Source organism: Pristis pectinata, chromosome 6, assembly GCF_009764475.1.
Source record: "Pristis pectinata isolate sPriPec2 chromosome 6, sPriPec2.1.pri, whole genome shotgun sequence".
NCBI classification, from domain to species: domain Eukaryota; kingdom Metazoa; phylum Chordata; class Chondrichthyes; order Rhinopristiformes; family Pristidae; genus Pristis; species Pristis pectinata.
Window position 1 is genome coordinate 81,694,257 of NC_067410.1, and position 17,307 is coordinate 81,711,563.

Below are 17,307 nucleotides of genomic sequence, written 5' to 3' on the forward strand. Positions count from 1 at the left end.
GAATGACCTGGGTGGGTGGGGTCTTTGATTATGCTGGCTACTTCACCAAGGCAGCAAGAGGTACAGACAGAGTCCATGGAGGGGAGGCTGGTTTCTGTGATGTGCTGGGCTGTGTCCACAACCCTCTGCAGTTTCTTGGGGGCCTGGGCAGAGCAGGTCCTTGACATACCAAGCTATGATGCATCCAGATAGGATGTGTTTTATGGTGCATCGATTAAAAATCGTTGAGTGTCAAAGGGGACATGCCAAATTTCTTTAGTCTCATGAGGAAGTAGAGGTGCTGGTGAGCTTTCTTGGCTGTGGTGTCTACGTGGTTGGACCGGAACAGGCTATTGGTGATGTTCACTCCAAGGAACTTGAAGCTCTCAACCTCAGGACCATTGATGTAGACAGTTGCATGTACACTACCCCCTTTCCTGAAGTCAGTGACCAGCTCTTTTGTTTTGTTGACATTGAGGGAAAGGTAGTTGTCATGACACCATGTCACTAAGCTCTCTATCTCCGTCCTGTACTCTGACTCATCATTATTTGAGATACAGCTTACTGCGGTGGTATCATCTGCGAACTTGTAGTTGGAGTTAGAGCAGAATCTGGCCATGCAGTCATGAGTATATAGGAAGTAGAGTAGAAGGCTGAGGACTCAGCCTTGTGGGGCACCAGTGTTGAGAATAATCGTGCTGAAGGTGTTGCTGCCTACCCTCACTGATTGTGGTCTGTTGGTCAGAAAGTCAAGGATCCAGTTGCAGAGGGAGCTATTGAGTCCTAGGTCTTGGAGTTTGGTGATGAGTTTGCTTGGAATTATAGTACTGAAGGCGAAGCTGTAGTCAACAAACAATAGTGTAATGTAGGTGTCCTTACTGTCCAGATGCTCCAGAGATGAGTGTAAGGCCAGGGAGATGGCGTCCGATGTAGATCTGTTTCGGTGGTAGGCAAATTGCAGTGGGTCAAGGTTGTCTGAAAGGCTGGAGTTAATGCATGCCGTGACCAGCTTCTTGAAGCACTTCATGATGGTGGATGTCAGAGCCACTTGTTGGTAGTCATTAAGGCATGTTACCTTGTTTTTCTTTGGTACCAGGATGATAGTGATCTTAAAGCAGGTGGGAACCTCAGATTGAAGCAGGGAGAGATTTAGTATGTCTGCAAATGGCCCACCAGCTGATTAGCACAAGATCTGAGCACACAGCCAGGGACACCATCTGGGCCAGATGCTTTCCTCGGGTTCACTCTCTGGAAGACTGATCTTACGTCCTCGAAGGGGGCCATGGGTTCAGTTGCATTGGAGGCTGTCAGGGTGGGTGGTGACAATCCACTCCCCTTCTGTTCAAAACGTGCATAAAATGTGTTAAGCTCATCAGAATAATCACATAATGCCTGAAACTTAAAACTAAATTATAGTTTTAGCTCTGATTATATTTGCCTTACTGAAACCATAGCAATAGTTAATAGGCATATGTTAACTGATGTAAAAACATATGTAATGATAGTATTATATGACTTTCAATAGAGTAATTGAGTTACTGAATAGCATAAATTATAATGCTGGTAGTACCTATGATGCTAATATCTTGAGTAGTTATTGCATAGATATAAACTGGAAAAAATGTTAGACATAAGAGCAGAAATAACCCATTTTTCATGGTAACGTTCTTGTATTTTGTTGTCTCCCTGCATTCTTCAGCAACTATTGCTCTTCTGCTTGGTAAATACACATCAGAAGTCTTCATTTAAGACCTCGCCTATGTCCTCTACCTTCACACACAGATTGTCCCTTTGGTCAGTAATGGGCCTTACTTCTTCCCTTTTGCCCTTAATATTATTGTATGTGAGCCAAAGTATGTAGAAACAACCTAGGGCCTTTTAGGTGGTCCATTTTTGTTCTGCCCCTGGAGGAAGCTGCTCATTCGCTCTTAGCCATGCTGATTCCACTGTCAGGATGTGCAAATTTTTGCAGGTGATTGCAGTTAACTACTTATGTTGTCACAAGATGCTCCAGTGTGATCTCAGACATTTTTCTGCAGCTGTAGAGGGTGTCTGGCATGTTCTACTATTAGCTTTTTCTTTGGTTAGCTGCAATTCTCCAGATGTCCGGTGGTTCTTCTCCAGCGAGACCGTACAAAGTATTGATGTTCACGTGCAAGGTTGCCAGCAATGATTCTGCATCAGATCATTCTCTCTTACTTGGATGGGCAGGCTCTTCCCATACTGGAGAAGCATTCCAGCATTGGAATAAGATAAAGAAAGCACAAAGTTGAAGTATGCTTGAGGAATAGGCATGTATGAAGTTCTTGAGTAAGGCTCCATGACCTGCAGAGAAATAAAGGACTGTAGATGCTGGAATCCAGATGAAAAACACGATGATGCTGGAGGAACTCAGCAGGCCAGGCAGCATCCGTGGAGAAAAGCAGGTGGTCAATGTTTCAGGTCAGGACCCTTCCTAGCCTCTTTTTTTTGTACCTTTTTTTCCTTTCTCTCCTTACCTTTGACCCATCCCCTGGTGGATCTGCTCTCCCCTCCTCCCCCACACCTGCCTATCACTATCCCTTACCTGCGTCTACCTATCACCACCTTGTGCCCACCCCACCTCCCCTCTTTCGTCCACCTGTCATTGTTCTGCTTTTCCCTCTTATATATTGGGCTTTCCCTTTTTCTACCTTCAGTCCTGAGAAGGGTCCTGACCCGAAATGTTGACCGCCTGCTCTTCTCCATGGATGCTGCCTGGCTTGCTAAGTTCCTCCAGCATCATAGTGTTTTTCATTCATGACCTACAGACCTATGCTGGGAAAGTAGGAGGAAGAAGTATTTTGCTCATTGTGACTTGATTAGGTGCTACAATTTAGCATCGGACAAATTCCCTATCAAAATGCAAGTTGATAGCAAAATGCAATCTTTTTTTGAATAGGAGTTGTGATCCAACCAAATAAAACTACTAATGACTTTTTTGATATACTCAGAAACTTGAGAAAAGAACTGGTATTTGTTACAACCCAGATACTTGCATAACAGCTATTCACCTCTTTCTTTGAAAGATCTCAGTGTTTGAATAAATATCTTTTATTTTTTCCTTCTTAACATGGGCTCAAAAATCACTCGTATGGAGATGGGTTTAATATGGTTGATAATTCTTTCTTCAAGGTTTTAAATGAGTTTTCTTTTGATAATTGCTTCATGTGCAATTCTTTAGAAAATATTAGAATCAAGTCTAAAATTTTAGCTTTATTTGAATGAGGCCATTATTCAGATAGGTTGTCAAAAAATTAAATTGTCTCACTAACAGATCATTGGATCTACAGATTTTTTTTATACTCTATTGTTCTTTATGATTATCCATGTCATGATTGTTCTCCTGATCTCTTTGTATTACATGTATAAACATTGGTATATTAATCTGTATTAATTTGAAAACTAATAAAAAGATCGAAAGAGAAAGAAAGAAAAAATTAAATTGTCTACAGACACCACTGAAGCATTTTCCTGAGGCAGGTGCATATTAGAAGGTCGTACAAGTTCCAAATTAGTAATTTTGGAAGCTTTTTCAAAAAAAATTAGAAGATGTTTTTGCATATAATGCAAAATACTTCTGATTTAGGAAAATACTTATAGAACATTTTGAAATCATTACTGGCAATTATTGTCTTAAACATTATAAATCCTTTTTTTTCCTTTTTTGTCCTGTTGTTTTTAGGCTCCTGATGTGGTGTGTTGATTGAAGAACTGAGCTCTGGTATTTAGATCTGACATGTCGTCATCAGATATACCCAAAGAACGCAGTAGACAACGTGTTCAAAAACCACTTGAAGCTTGGCACATGCAAAATGATGTGTATAGCTATGACACTAGTTTGGAAATGAATGAAAAAAAAGACCTTCTGAAAGACTATGACAATGGATTATCCAAATCTAATCATAATACGGTTCTTAAAAATGATCTCAGTAACATTTTACTGCTATTGTTCCTCTATGTCTTGCAGGGAATTCCACTTGGTGTGGCTGGGAGCATCCCACTAATACTGCAGAGCAAAAATGTTAGTTACTCAGACCAAGCTATTTACAGCTTTGTATTTTGGCCCTTCAGTCTGAAACTGCTATGGGCACCCTTAGTGGATGCTGCATATTTTCCAAACTTTGGGCGGAGAAAGTCTTGGCTGGTGCCAACTCAGTATTTTCTGGGGCTTTTTATGCTTTTTCTGTCATTTGAAGTGGATGAATTACTGAAAAGCGATGAACATACTAGCCCCAATATTGTTAAACTTACAGCTGTTTTTTTTATGTTTGGATTCCTGGCTGCTACGCAGGATATAGCAGTGGATGGTTGGGCATTAACTATGTTGTCCAAAGAAAATGTGGGACTTGCTTCTACTTGCAATTCTGTTGGACAGACAGCAGGGTACTTTCTGGGTAATGTACTCTTTTTGGCACTGGAATCAGCAGAGTTCTGCAACAAATATATCCGCATGCAATCTCAACCAACTGGAATTGTTACGCTAGCAGGTAAAGTGCTGAATATTTGCAGTTCAATTTTCTTGTTTATCTTTGGGAGGCATTTAGACTAAAAGTAGTCTTGCAATGTTATGATTCAAAATGTAACAAGAACTCTTATGTCACCATTGCCTTCAACAAAATTTGTTTTACAAAAGCACTTACTGCATTATCTTTCATTCTTCTCAGTGACACTGTTATTGGCCTTTCTTTTTATGACATTGAAAGAATTGCCACAATCGTATAATTCAATGGCAAAATCTGCATGCAGTTTGAATGCAGAAACATTAGGTGGCAGCAGTTGTTGCTGAATCAAAGTAGGAGTGAAAGGCTTGTTGCTTGCAAAAATATTGCACTTTGAAAGTAGGATAATTTACTGCAATACTGATGTTAGTTTCTCATTGGCTGAATGTAAAATCATTTCTACCACTTGCAAAGTTAACTGCACTAAATTTCTAGCTGTCCTCCTTAAGTAGCCTACCCCATAGAGTTCTTCTCTTGGTTCTAATTTCAATCTTGGGAACAGCTCCAACCGTATCGCTCGACCCTCCTTAGTGTGAGCGAAATCTTTAGTGGATTTTCACTTTTCATGCAGCAACCTTGTAACGTTTCAGTGAAAGTTTCTGAGAATTTAGTTAAGTATTTCACAAGTCCACCCCACCCATGTTTGGCTTGGCTTCACTTCCCTGATTCTGATTAAAATCATATCTATAACAATTGAGTTTGTCTGTTTATGATCCAGTATATCAATAACCTAATTTATTACTACATATTCAGTTGGTTAACACAAATTGTTCCAGTGTTACACAAGCTTTAAAAATTTTGTAAACAAAATATTATTATAAGCAGCAAGTAATGTTGTCATGATCTTAATTTGGATCTCTAAAGGCAAGTCATGCCTGACAAATTTGATTGAATCTTTTGAAAAGAAAATTATAGTGGACAAGAAAATACATATGAATTTCTGGAAGGCATTTAATAAAGTTTATCATGAAAGACTAATAACTGTAGTTAAAGATCTTAGAAGTGAAATCACATTATTTACCTGATGAGGAAATTGGCTGAACCACAAAAGGTAAATAATAGGGAAAACAAGCAAGCATTCAAATTGGCAGCACCTGGTATCTTGATGGCTTGAGGGACCAAATAACTTCCTCCTTTTCCTCTTACTGTATATGTGCAGCTTCAACTGTACATTGACTTAAATGATGTGGAAGGAAGCTATGTAGTAACCAGAGGCCTGATACTGTAGTTCATTACTGGAATTTAGCTGAGAACCTAAATTCTAGTAATGAACTAAATCTAGAATTAAAAGCCAATATCAAGAATGGTGTCTGAAACCACTGAATTACAGTAAAAGTCTGTCTACTTCACTGATGTCCTTGGGAAAGAATATGTGACAAACTTGCCCAAATTGGCTGATTTGGTGACATCAGACTTAATAATGTCGCTTGTAACACCAGGGTTCCATGAACAAATAAGTTTAAAGATAAAAGAATCGAACAAGCTGGAGATTTTGAAATAAAAACAGAGCATTGGATCTACTCAGCAAATCGGGTAGCATCTGTGGATTTCTCTCTGTGTCATTGCTGCCTAACCTGAATGTTTCCAACATTTTCTGATTCTGAATTTAACAAATAATACAATTAAGCAAAACTGTGGGAAATGGATTTTGGTATCGGGAATGTGAGGCTAATCGCTTTAACCCGAAGATAAAAATATTCTTTATAAATATCCTAGAGCTAAAAGTAGCAGAGGTTAAAGTATCTTGGATCCAGAAATGTAGATCATTAGAATGTCTTGGACAGTTACAAGAAAGATGATGTCTGGTACAAGGGATAGATGTTATGTTGCAGCTATACGAAGCCCTGGTTGAACGACGCTTGCAATATTTTAAGCAATTTGAGGAACATTATTGTTTTTAGATGGAGTGCAGAACAGATTTATCAGAATGGACTCCGAATGTTTAAACTATGAGGAGAGATTAGGCAAACTATGGCTACATTCCCAGTAATTTAGAAAATTAAGGGATAACTGAATTGAACTTTTCAGGGCATTGAACAGAATTGATAATTTATGTTGAGATAAACTATTTCAGCTGGTGGAGAACCTAGGAATGGGGGTATATTTACGAACAGGGGCTTTCAGGTTGACATTGAGAAATATAGTATGTGTATATAATAGGTGATAGAAACTCGGAATATTCTTTTTTTTAAAACAGTAATTGATTACTTGTCATTTGTTAATTTTAAACAAGGTAATAGATTTTTGGTGACACCAGAGACTGCAGATGTGGAATCTGAAGCAGCAAACAATCTGCTGGAGGAACTCAGTGGGTCAAACAGCATGGTGGGGGAGGAATTATCATCATTTCGGGTCAAAACCCTGCATGGTTCTGATGTTTGTTGCACTAGAATTTTAGTAACCAATTTAGGAACATGGGAAAAATATTATTTTATAGATATAAGCTACAGATCATCAATTTTCTTTTTGAAGAACAGAACACCCTTGAAAGACCAAATAACCTCCTCCTATTCCTCTTTTTGTGCAAAGGGTCTGCAGATATTTAGTGTAGTTCAACAGAATATGTTATATGCTCTACTTCTAAAATGGCATAATTTATTTTTGTCATAATGCACTCCCTGCTTGAACTTTTGTCTGGACTTTGAGCTTGTTACAGAACAAAAAGTGATCTGTTGACGCATCATACATACGCTAGCCCTATGCTGAAGTTGTCCACAACCGACTGCACTGACCCTCTGATTTTCCAACTTTCTCTGCTTCAAACCTTTCTCCACTTTCCGTGTAAAACAGATAATGGTCTCTGCCTATGCCACTCGCAGTATCAAAGGATTTCATTCTTTGTGAATTGTCTTACAGAAATGACTTTTAATTGCTTATTATTTGGCAATTTTTATACAGCTCTCTCATTATTCTTCAGCCCTTTGCTATTCATTCTAACAAGGCCAATCATAAAATATTAAATTATCAAATGCAGCTTATTATTATGCAATCTTGATGTTAGCTTTTTTCTTATGATATAGCTGCTCCATGTGTTACCTTTTCCCTTGTTTGCAAACACACTCATTGTTTCACTTTTCACACTTAAAAAGAATATATTTTTCTAAGTATATAATCAAGTTGTATTCCTGCACAAGAGCTCACAGAATGGGTGGGGGAAGAATGTGTTAGTGTGTGAATGTGGATTGAAGTCTGCTATCACATAAAAGACAGTCGGAATAAATGGATTTTTTCTCAGACTGGAAAGATGTAACTGATGGAATGCCATAGAGATCAGCTCTTGGCCCCCAATTGTTTACTATCCATCTTCATGAAATGGAGGAGAGCAGAATATAGAGCTTGCTGATGACCTGAAAATAGTTGGGAGGACATACTATGATGAGGATATCTGGACTCTGCGACAGGATATATAGATTGAGTAGGTGAAAACTTAACTGCAGTTTAATGTAGGAAAGTGTGTGGTCATGCACTTCCATAGGAGGAATCAAGAGGCAGAATTGTTATCTAAATGTTCAGTCTGCAAATGAGGGGGAAACAGAGGGATCTAGGTGTTCTGCATGAATCACAAAGTAAGCATGCAAGTGCAGCAAGTAATTGAGAAGGCAAAGGGCGTATTGGCCTTTATTAATAGGGGGTTGCTGACTTAAAAATAGAGAGACTGTTACAATTGTACAGCATGTTGGTAGGGTCACTTCTGCAATATTATGTACTGGTTTGGTCCCCTTATTTAAGAAAGGATATATCGGCATTGGAAGCTGTCCAGTGGAGATTCACATTCCTGGGATGGAGTGGATTATCCTATCATGATCAGCTAAAAAGTTAGATCTGTATTCTCTGGAGCTTAGAAGAACAAGGAGTGACCTCATTGATACATGAGGTCCTAAGTGGGTATGATGACATTATACGGTGAGGTGTTTCCACTAGTGGAAAAGTCATGATCGAGGAGTCATAGTTACTAAATAAGAGGGCGATTTATTTAAAGCTGTGGTGCTCACCATTCTCTATCCCAGAAGTTTGTAGTGGCTGGATCACTGGAGGAGATGGTACATTTTTAAAAGATTGGTGAATTGAGGGCTATGTGGAACTGATACAGAAGAGGGGTTGAGGCCTGGTGCAGATTAGCTATGGTCATATTGAATGGTGCAGCAGGTTTGAGTGGTCAGGTGGTCTGCTCCTGCGACTATTCTGTTGTGTTCTTTTGGCACTCCTCAGATCATTCTCTGCATGGTTTGTTCCTGATCTGCTATTTCTTTCACCTTCTTTCCATTTTCTTCCGTGAACAAATGTGTCAAAATGTGAATAAAACCAGACTTATCAATGTGTTGTCTGAATTATTTTTGGAATAATTTTTTTCTGCAACAGTCATCATCCCCATACACCTTTCATTCTCATCTCCACCATTATTTGTAAAATATAATGTGAAAAACATTTAATTTCTCCAGGGAATCCAATCCTTTACATCTGAACAGCTCAATTTTATATTAACCATTATTTTTTCTGTACAAGTGGAAATAGTAAGGGTATTTATTGTTATCTAGCTATTTTCATATCCCTTTTATCCTTCTAACTGTTAACGCCCTAACTGAACTGACAGTCCCCTTCTGATTTTTTTTCCAGCATTGTTGTCTATAACTTTATCATATGCTGACACTTTAGTTTTAGTTTTAGTTTAACATAGAGAATAATATATTTGTATTCTATCAATCTATCAACCTCCAATTTGAAAAATTTTCCACTGATGATCCATCTGTGAACTTGCTAATTCCAATGCCTAATAATTTGGGTAAAATACAAATCTTGCTCAATTTTTTCTAGTCTCTAAATAGCACCTTATTTTTGATTCTTTATTATCCTTTTATGTTATTTAATTGTACTGAACGATGTGGTTGTTCATTCATAGTTGTCTCATTCTGTCATCAGTTATTTGACCTCTTAATAAGAACAAACTGTAGCAATGCTTTATTTCTTGTTAATCTAGAAATATACCAGAACAGAATCAGAAAGGCATTTCCTAGGTGTAAAAAAAATGTTTTTTTGTTATTTTGCACTTTACTCTGTCGTTTGTAATCCACATTTACTTCACTAGTTTGTGGCCATCTATACTGATGTTTTCTTATTGTAATTCTAAACAATGGATCCGAGAATTAATGGGGGCAGGGTGTCAGAACACCTGAATGGCTCAATTTTATATTAACTATTACTTTTTTTCTATACTTAAATGGAGATAGTAAGGGTGTTTAAGGGTAAGGGTGTTTGGAAATGGTTTGACAAACAAGAAAATGTTAGGGATAGGGGTGACATAAACAGAATTCAAAGGCAAGGAAGTTAGGTTAAATGCATAAATGTAAATTGGCCTTGGCTGGAACATTACATTCACTTCTTGAGTACCATATCTGAGGAAGGAGTTGAAGATTTTGGAAAGTTTACAGAAGAGATTAGAATGTCCTAGCAGTGACGGTACAGATATGTATATGGACTGGAAAAAGCTGAAATTGTCTTCAGAGCAGAGAGAACTAGGTAAAGATTTAATATTGTGTTTAAGATCATGATAGATTCAGACAATGGAGAATAGCAACCAGTGTTGCTCAGCCAGGTCATGGATTTAAGATGATTGGCAAAAGAGCAGTTGGGATTTGGTTGCTTTCCTGCTGTTGCTAAGGTGGCAGATACAGGTTCTGTAGTAGCCTTCATAAGGGAATTGGCTAAGTACTTGGAGAAAACAAAATACATGGTGCTATGGGAAAAAAGCAAGATTCTTTGAAAGAACCAGAACAGACTTTATGGGACGAATTGCCTCATTCTCTGCACTACTGTTCTTTGTATACAAGGTTAATACCAATTGTTACTTTGTTGTATCATCCCAATCCAGAAGCCATTTTTAAATACAGAGACTGCTTTTCCACAAGGCCTGAACTGAAATCAAGCTCTTCTGAAAATGTTGCATGCGTTCTTTGGTGCAATTGCATTTTTAGATGTCTTTCACATAGTGTACAAACTCATTCCTCACATACAAGAAATGTTACAGGACCTGATTGCTTAGTTTTAACATATAAACAAAATAATCATACTTTTCTTATGGCATTACAAGTATCTACTATGAAAAGGTTCCAGACTTTTCACTTCCATATTTTTAAAATTTCTACTTTTAGATTTTCTGTTTTTCTGGGGGATAGTTTTCCTGGTGACAACAACTTTGGTTATGGTCCTTAAAAAGGAAAACAATGGACAAACGCCGTTGCATCATATTGCTCAGCAAGGAATCAAGGAAACTTACAAGTCGCTCATCTGTATAATAAGGATGCCTGCTATCTTAAATTTCTGCATCCTTCTGCTAACATCAAAAGTAAGATAATTTAACTTAAATATTTTAAAAGTCACTTGGAAACAATACCGCACCTTAAGATCAATTAAAAAAACAGTATATGATGCCTTTTATCTGTTGTTTCTAATTTGCATTTGGCTTGTTGCTTCTAATATAGAACTTAAACTTGCTATGTGCAACAGTATTTCCATTGTAACTGATAAAGATGTTTCAAGAAATATTCCTTGATATATTTTAAAGTAGTTTGATTTTTATAGGGCAATTAGGGATGGCCAATAAATGTTTTCCTTTCCACATGCCAAAAAAAGATAAAGCCGGTTTATCACAAAATAGAATTTAATAACTCCTCTACCTGTGAGTATATCAACTTTTAATAACTGAAGATTACTTTTGAACAAATATACAGGGCCAGTTACGTTTAACATTAGTCTCTGGTAATCAGTTTTTTTAGTTTTTTTTTAAATTCAATGTTTTCCCTTAGAACCTAAAGAAATGGCTTAATTTTTAGAGCCTCCATTAAGGCTTGCAAATGTACCAATTTTTGGAAGCCTGTAATGGTAATTAATGCCATTTAGGTTGCAGCCGTCTTTTAGCTTGAGTTACAATAGTTATTGTACTGAACATAATTTGCACTTAAAATTCTGCAATCCTTTCTGCCAGTTTCAGTAATATTAGGTAAATTATGGTGAGGCAAAAGTCAAGTTGAACGGAAACTTCATGTCAATAGATATAGTTACAAAGTCTTATACCATTAAGTGTTGTGACTTTTTTTTGTTAAGAGGGGATGAGCTTCTAGATTGAGCCATTAATTTTTTTTTCATGTGGATGTAAAACCAATCCCTAATTGAAAAGAAGCTTAAAATATTACTGTTGGAAATCTATCTTTGGACTAGCAGGACAGTTTCAGCAAGCACCATGTTTTCTTGATATACTTGGGTTGTGCTGAAACTACATTGTACAATTGTACAAATTCTCTGGCATGTAGTGAAGGTGCCTTAACAGTGCTATTCAGCAAGGAATTTCAGTGACAATGAAGAAAAGGTGACATTTTTTAACATCAGGGTAATAGGTAATTTGAAGGGTGGTGGTGCTGTCATGCAGCTGCTTTCAGTGTCTTTATAGGTGGTAAAGGCTGTGTGTTTGGAGGTTCTGTTGAAAAAAAACCTTGTTGTCCAATGTATCTTGATGATGGCACACATTGTGGCCACAATTCTATGGTGGTGAAGTTGATATTTAATGGCAAGAACGAAGTGCTAATGAAGCAAGTTGTTGTATCCTAGATTTGTAGAGTTTTTATTTTGAATGCTTTTAGAGGTGCTATCATTTTGGCAGTTGGTGATTTGCCTTGTGGACGGTGGAAAGGCTTTGGGAAGTCCAAATGTGTAACTTGCCAGAAATACTCTTGTAGAGCTTTGTGGCTGATCCAGTTAAACTGATGACTTTCTCCCAAACCCCCCGCATCCCACGCCAAGGTTAAGTGCTTCTTTGGTGCAAATTGTTTTTTTCGTGTTTGACTGCTGCTTAATCCTGATGACTTTGATGCAGCTTGATACCACATATGGCCAAATGCTGCCTCGATATCAGGGGCCATCACTGTTGCGTCACCTCTGGAATTGATTTCTTTAGTCCATGTTCGGACCAAAATTGTAACAAAATCTGGAGTTGAGTAGTCCTGTCAGACTATGAACAGAGCATTAGAGCAAGTAAAAAAAAACAGAAAATGTTAGAAATACTCAAGTCAAGCAGCAGCCGTGATAAGTATGCTCTTTCATTTCTTGATATCTGATAAAGGTGATCAATTTGGCTGAAGATTCGCCTCTGTGATGGTGGTAGCTCAGAAGAAGGCTTTTGCCAAAAGATGATTGTCTTTTGGACCTCCATTTTGATTTCTGTCGTGTTTAAAGAAGCTGGTATTTCTGGAGTCTTCTCCTCATGTTAATCACTTAAGTGTCTATTACCATTCAGAACGAGAAGTGGCAGGACTAGAGAACTTAGAGTTGATGGTTTCTTGTGGGACCTCTGAGCTTCAGATGTTGTGTATTGCTTGCCCTGTTTAGTTTGCCTATGATAGTGTGTTGTAGTTTCACCAGGTTGGTCCATCATTTTTAAGAGCTCTTGATGACTGATTCTAGCATATTCTTCTGCACTCTTGTAGAACAGGTTTGGTTTCCTAGTTTGATGGTAGTTACAGAGTGAGGGTTATGCTGGGGCATGAGGTTTACAGATTGCAGTGGAATAAGATTCTGTTACTGCAGATCCCAGCAATTCATTGATGCTTGGTTTTGAGCTGTGTTTTTTTTCTAAATCTTTCCCTTTTAGTACAGTGTTAATGACACAAAATAGAAAGAGTTATTTACTGTAAAGGCTCACAAAGGCTCCTAGAAATAGTGTTGTGGACAGACTATTGAAGGTAATATCAGAGAGATTTTTTCTTTGCATTGATTTTCTAACCAGTTATTACAGGCCCAATCTGGCAGCAATATCCTTTATAACTAGGCTAACAAAGTCGGTGTTGGTCCTACTGAGCCACTTTGATGGATCTGAGAGGCCTTCCCAGAGTTACTTTTGTACCTTTTGTTATTCATGGTATTCCTTCTAAGTGGTGTTCAACATGGAGGACTAATCATCAATGGGAGGCTGATGTTTATTAATCAGCTGGAAATTTCCTTGCCTGCAATCTGATGCTGTGAAAAATCTGGTGTTGCTTTGAGGACTCCCTTGGCCATTTGTCTCTGTATTTTATTAATATCACCTCTAACATCCTGTCCTGCTGGTGAGAGGGAATACAGCTAGGGATAAGATGGAAGAGACTCAGAAATTTCTAAGGGTGTGACTGAGTCGGGATGTTTCAATTTTGGCACATCCACGGGACTGTTATCAATTCCTTTCAAAATCCTAAAATCCTTATTCATATCACTGGATGGCTTAACTTCTGTACATAGTTTATGTAATCACTCTTGGCATTTCAAATGCATATCTACACAATCCCTCCACTTTGACTTCTGACCACCCAAGCATTCCTCAAACCAGGTCAGTAATTTACCTTAAACTTCATAAATTTTAATTTGGAATCTTAATCTTCCTTGTGTCTGTATAAATTGCATTTGTAATTATTCTCTCTTCAACTATACTTCCTCAAAATTACATATTATTACTTGCTTTACTACATGAGAGAGCATATTGAATTCCACTGAGTATGCAATGACCAACTTTATGGTGATTCTCTGGTTTACATGATTTTTTTAAAAATTCATGTATCAGAAATCATTTGATCCAGCTTGTCACTCAACCAGTTCTTGAAGCCATGACCTTTACTGAATGTACTCCAAGCTTGTTGGCATTTTCATTTTGAATTATAATCTTTATATAATTGGGAAATGTCATTAAGGCTCAAATACTCAAGTTACTTCAATTTTTTTAAATATTTTTCAAAATCTTAATTGCTTTACTTCAGACAAATTAAAATGGTTTTCCAAATAGAATATTTCCATACTTCCATTAAGATTCTTTGAACTTCAGTTACCTTGTATCTTCCAAAAAGATGATCTGCTTTTGTTGCATTCTTAATGTTCACTCAGTTAAACTGACTGCAGTTTGAGATAATAGTAAAACACAATATTAATAGAGAACAAAATGATAAAGCAATATATTTGTTCTTTCCATTTTATCATTGCAGAGAAGGGGTATCATTACAATTATACAAACCATGGTATTAGATAGCTGTTGTATCAGCTCATTCTAATTTGGTGGTAGTTTTTCTAATCAAAACATTGCATTCCCGTCAGCTCTGTGTTATCCAGAGAGTGATTTGAGTACAGAATTTGCTATAACAATGAACAGTGGGGTAAATAGCACATGTGTTTTTATGGGAAAGTTATTAAACATGAGAAGAAATTCTTTGTGAAATTGCTCCTCTTTGAATGTTGATATTAAAGCAATTTTTATTGCCACCATCAAATTAAATATTCTAGCCTAGAGGAATGTTCTGGTGATGCCAGTTACGGGAAGCTTCATTCAGGATCCCAGAATATAACAAATTCCAGAAGTTGTGAGTCTGGAATAGTTTTAGAATACTCTGAAGATATGCCCTCACAATTTGTGATGGAGCTGGTGCAGAACATTGCACTGCATGAAGATGAATGTGCAGGTTAGAAACTTTCAAGTTGAGTTTGTACTTGCTGTGCAGATAATAAATCAGTTTCTGACATCATAAAATTGTAAAATGCTTCCCTTCAATTATGATACCAATGGATCCATGCGAGTGCTCATACACCATGTGAGCTTCCTCCCATCCTTGATCCAACCCCAGAAACATCCTAATTTCAGAAATTTGATTCAGTACATGGGATGGGGAGTTGGGGGATAAATAGTTTGTGCAAGAGAATCATTTTTGGGCTTTAACATACTTTACATCATTTAATATTTAACCAACCAAAAATTATACTATCATGCACTATGTACTAGAAATGACATAATCTTTAATCTATATCAATCTTATGCTGGAAGTCCTAAATATTTATTCTTTGGTCCACTAAATTCAATAGTACATTATGATTAACTAGGAATTTGCCATGAAAAGTATTCAAACACAGCTACACAATGGCTACACAATCATGTGTTTTTAAAAAAAGTTCAATTGCAAGAGCAATTGAGTGCTATTGAAACACATTGCAATGACAGAAAGTTGGCATGGATGATACTCCAGTAGCAAATATTTGAATTGTGCCTTATTTGAAAACATATATTTTAATAACGTCATATTTTCTAAATCATGTAGGAAATGATTTTATTTAAAATAATGTGTTAAAGCTTTTAAATTTTTGGCATATTTTTATAAAATCTATTAATATTTCCATTAAACATGTATATTTACAGATTGGTTTCTCAGCTGCTGATGAAGTGACTGGACTGAAGTTGATTGAAATGGGTGTGCCTAAGGAGCAGTTGGCTATACTCGCAGTACCCATGGTTCCTCTGCAGATTTTGCTACCACTTGCAATAAGTAAATATACAGCAGGCCATAAGCCACTGAATGTTTTTTATTGGGCAATGCCATTCAGGTAATGTATGATTTTCTTTCTCCTGACAAAGTAGCAGGAGGGTGGAGGGTAGATGGCAGCAGGAGACAACTGAATGCTGGAAACAAAAGTATTTTATTTTAACTTGGATGTCATGCAAGGAACCTACAGACTTTGAGTTCCTGATGCCTCTGTTGCAATTCTATGACAACTTTTCTGTTATAAATTTCTATGACCACTTTTCAATAAGTATAGTACAAATGCAGGCATTGATTTGGCATCCTATGAAGTGTTTTATCTGCAGGGTAATAATGAAGTGTATTACCCCAAATCATTCCTTCAACTTTTCCTCTCTCTAATTGAATTTGGATTTTCTTCTTCAAAAATTGTTTGGTATAAAATATTTTATTTGAGGGCTTGAGTCATTCTCTTAAAAAGAAAGCGAGGACGTAGTTAATTAGGAAATAATCCTCCATGGGTAACACTCAACATCGTAATGTACTTCTGAAATTAATTTCCATTGCTTCTGAAATTGGGTTCCATTGTAGTTAGAGTATAATGATCAGCTGCTGATAGTGCACATCAAGAGAAGTTGCATTTCTGTGATCTAAATCCAGATTGTCCAGTCTTGCCGGGTGCCTTCTATCCAGTTTCCCAGGATATACCAGGAGCTTGCAAAAGAGAATGTTTTGTTAAATGAAATTTCGTTAGTCATAAACATTGGGCAAAGTACAATGTATTCTTGTGTGTGAAAAGTGGTGAGCTACTTGTTACAGTGGGGAGGAAAAAAATCACCTACCCCAAAGGGTCAATGGCATTATAGTGGAATTTCGTAAATCAACTGTACTGTACTGAAGGAAGTCATACCAATGTATACTTTAACAATCAATTGAATCGATCTGTTAAATTTAGTAGAATCAAAGGGAGGTGCTTATCAATCTTTCATTTTTACTTCAATTGTGCCTCCTTTCTTGTGAACAAATTCATTTCAAATGAACTAGAATGTGTTTTCCCCATCTCAGAACAATATCCACTAAATGGTTGTTTAGGCATCCCATTGTTTGTTTGTGATAGAATTTAACACAATGAACAAAATAAGGGTTATAGCTTTATGAATTTATCTAATTTTCTCTTCCCATATGGTGGACATATTCAACTGGACCTCATGCTGGTCATTGGCAGAAAATGTATCAAAATTCAGCAGTATTAGTAAGACATTTGCTAATATAAAATAAAAATAGAAAATCTTGCAGAAGGGTTCTGATGAAGGATCTCTGAACTGAATGTTAATTCTTTTTCTTTCCACAGGTTCTGGCTGACCTATTGTGTTTTCTATCTTTATTTCAAATTTTCAGCTCGTTATTTTTTTTGAAGGAAATTTGCTAAACTTGGAACTTACTGTAGGAGATATAATAGAATGCTATTAATCTATTTCTGTTTTGGGTTTACTTATTAAATATCCTGGGCTTTT

The 17,307-nt window shown here is 37.0% G+C and overlaps 1 protein-coding gene across 3 annotated transcripts in view; it reads left to right on the forward strand.

Annotated features, from left to right (window-relative positions):
* slc33a1 (solute carrier family 33 member 1) overlaps window positions 1-17,307 on the forward strand; it is a 28,854-nt gene that overhangs the window by 1,108 nt on the left and 10,439 nt on the right. For 2 of the 3 annotated variants that reach the window (XM_052017298.1, XM_052017299.1), the window contains exons 2-4: window positions 3,683-4,487; window positions 10,646-10,839; window positions 15,694-15,878. In XM_052017298.1, coding sequence (XP_051873258.1) covers window positions 3,737-4,487; window positions 10,646-10,839; window positions 15,694-15,878 — 1,130 coding nt within the window. In that variant the 5' untranslated portion in view covers window positions 3,683-3,736. Of the gene's footprint in view, window positions 1-1,678; window positions 1,774-3,682; window positions 4,488-10,645; window positions 10,840-15,693; window positions 15,879-17,307 lie in introns of all 3 variants that reach the window. The other variant, XM_052017297.1, reaches the window with a different exon arrangement.